Source organism: Etheostoma cragini, chromosome 12 (assembly GCF_013103735.1).
Source record: "Etheostoma cragini isolate CJK2018 chromosome 12, CSU_Ecrag_1.0, whole genome shotgun sequence".
Taxonomy (NCBI): Eukaryota; Metazoa; Chordata; class Actinopteri; order Perciformes; family Percidae; genus Etheostoma; species Etheostoma cragini.
The window spans coordinates 118,141-120,445 of record NC_048418.1 but is presented as its reverse complement, the minus strand read 5'-3'; the positions used below and the strand labels follow the sequence as shown (position 1 = coordinate 120,445).

Below are 2,305 nucleotides of genomic sequence, written 5' to 3'. Positions count from 1 at the left end.
GAACGCACCACACCAGCATGCTCTGTACACGCTCAGTACGCTCCTTCCTGCAGGAGAGGTCAGTGAACGCACCGCACACACTCAGTACGCTCCTTCCTGCAGGAGAGGTCAGTGAACGCACCCTTAAACGCTCACTACGCTCCTTCCTGCAGGAGAGGTCAGTGAACGCACCGCACACAATCAGTACACTCCTTCCTGCGGGAGAGGTCAGTGAACGCACCCTTACACGCTCACTATGCTCCTTCCTGCTGGAGAGGTCAGTGAACGCACCGCACACACTCAGTGTCTCTAACCTGTCTCTTTTTCGAACCTATCTCTCTCGAACCCGTCTCTCTAACCTGTCTGTCTCTAACCTGTCTGTCCCTAACCTCTCTGTCTCTAACCTGTCTGTCTCTAACCTGTCTGTCTCTAACCTGTCTCTCTCTAACCTCTCTGTCTCTAACCTCTATGTCTCTAACCTTTCTGTCTCTAACCTGTCTGTCTCTAACCTGTCTGTCTGTCCCAGGCTCCACCCTAAGAACTGCCTGGGGGTGCGTCAGTTTGCTGAGACCATGATGTGTACGACCCTGTATGACTCAGCGAGCAGCTTCCTGCACCAGCACTTCCTGGACGTCTGCGTCTCCGAAGAGTTTCTGTCTCTGAGGACGGACGAGCTGCTGGAGCTGGTCGGCTGTGACGAGCTCAACATCAAAGCCGAGGAACAGGTGAGACACCTGGAGACACACCTGGCCAGGATCATGAAAAGCTGTCTGTAGTATGTGTGTTACCTATCCAGGTGTGTTGTATGAGTGTTACCTGTCCAGGTGTATTATATATGTGTTACCTGTACAGGTGTGTTATATTTGTGTTACCTGTCCTGGTGTGTTATATATGTGTGTTACCTGTCCAGGTGTGTTATATGTATGTTACCTGTCCAGGTGTGGTATATGTGTGTTACCTGTCCAGGTGTGTTATATATATGTGTGTGTTATATATGTGTGTTACCGGTACAGGTGTGTTATATATGTGTGTTACCTGTCCAGGTGTGTTATATATGTGTGTTACCTGTCCAGGTGTGTTATATATGTGTGTTACCTGTCCAGGTGTGTTATATATGTGTGTTACCGGTAAAGGTGTGTTAAATATGTGTGTGCTACCTGTCCAGGTGTTCGAGGCGGTCCTGGCCTGGGTCCACCATGACCGAGACGTGAGGGAGGCGCTGCTGCCCGAGCTGCTGTCAAAGATCCGTCTCCCTTTGTGTCGTCCTCAATTCCTGTCGGACCGCGTCCAGACGGACGAACTCGTCCGCTGCTGCCACAAATGCAGGTAAGACGATCATCAAATGTCCCTCAGGTGGAGACAGTTGCTGTGTCTCTGTCCTCATGTGGAAGGACAGACGGGCAATCTGTCCTTCCAGAGTGCAAGACCCACTGCCTGACTCTGCCCTGTCTCTTGTGTCCTGTCTCCTGACTCTTGTGTCCTGTCTCCTGACTCCTGTCTCTTGTGTCCTGTCTCCTGACTCTTGTCAGGGATCTGGTTGACGAAGCCAAAGACTTCCACCTGATGCCGGAGCGGCGTCCTCACCTCCCGGCCTTTAAGACCAGACAGAGATGCTGCACGAGCATCACGGGACTCATCTACGCTGTTGGGGGGCTCAACAGCTCAGGTACACCTGTCTGTCTGTCTCTCTGTCTGTCTGTCTGTCTGTCTGTCTCCAGGTGTTGTGATGTCCCTGCAGACGTCTGATTGGTTTCTGTCTCCAGGTGACTCTTTAAATGTGGTAGAAGTGTTTGATCCAATCGGGAACTTCTGGGAGCGCTGTCAGCCAATGAGGACGGCCCGCAGCAGAGTGGGCGTGGCCGTGGTCAACGGGCTGCTGTACGCCATCGGAGGATACGACGGCCAATCACGGCTCAGCACGGTGGAGGTCTACAACCCGGAGACGGACAGCTGGACGCGGGTGTCCAGCATGAACACCCAGCGCAGGTCAGTACACCTGCCGGCCTGTCTGTCTGTCTCCCTGTCTGTCTGCCAGTCTGTTGTAATAACGTGTTGTCGTCCTCAGTGCCATGGGAACGGTTGTGATTGACGGACACATCTACGTGTGCGGCGGCTACGATGGGAAGTCGTCTCTGAACTCAGTGGAGAGTTACTCCCCGGAAACGGACCGGTGGGTTACATAGCAACCACTATTTAATGTCTGGCAACATTATGGGATGGATCCCTACAGGGATATACCTTTTAGTAATAGAGTAAGATCCTTTTAGTTTAACATGAAACAGAAATCACCATCACCAAACCCACCAGACTCCATGTAAATAATCAC

General features: G+C 52.1%; 1 protein-coding gene across 1 annotated transcript; it reads left to right on the top strand.

Moving 5' to 3' along the window:
- Window positions 1-56: 56 nt before the first annotated feature.
- Window positions 57-2,268, top strand: LOC117954299 (kelch-like protein 18). The gene is made up of 6 exons (XM_034887997.1): window positions 57-157; window positions 506-704; window positions 1,145-1,305; window positions 1,509-1,645; window positions 1,743-1,965; window positions 2,045-2,268. The coding sequence occupies exons 2-6, from the start codon at window positions 552-554 to the stop codon at window positions 2,160-2,162; spliced, it is 792 nt and encodes a 263-aa protein (XP_034743888.1). The 5' UTR covers window positions 57-157; window positions 506-551; the 3' UTR covers window positions 2,163-2,268.
- The last annotated feature ends 37 nt before the right edge of the window (window positions 2,269-2,305 follow it).

What these genes read in the sequence shown, in the direction of transcription:
- LOC117954299 (XM_034887997.1), top strand. Translation starts at nt 552, where the DNA reads ATGATGTGTACGACCCTGTATGACTCAGCGAGCAGCTTCCTGCACCAG. An exon ending in ACATCAAAGCCGAGGAACAG is followed by an intron (nt 705 to 1,144) that starts GTGAGACACCTG and finishes CTACCTGTCCAG; the next exon opens with GTGTTCGAGGCGGTCCTGGC. An exon ending in TGGGGGGCTCAACAGCTCAG is followed by an intron (nt 1,646 to 1,742) that starts GTACACCTGTCT and finishes TTCTGTCTCCAG; the next exon opens with GTGACTCTTTAAATGTGGTA.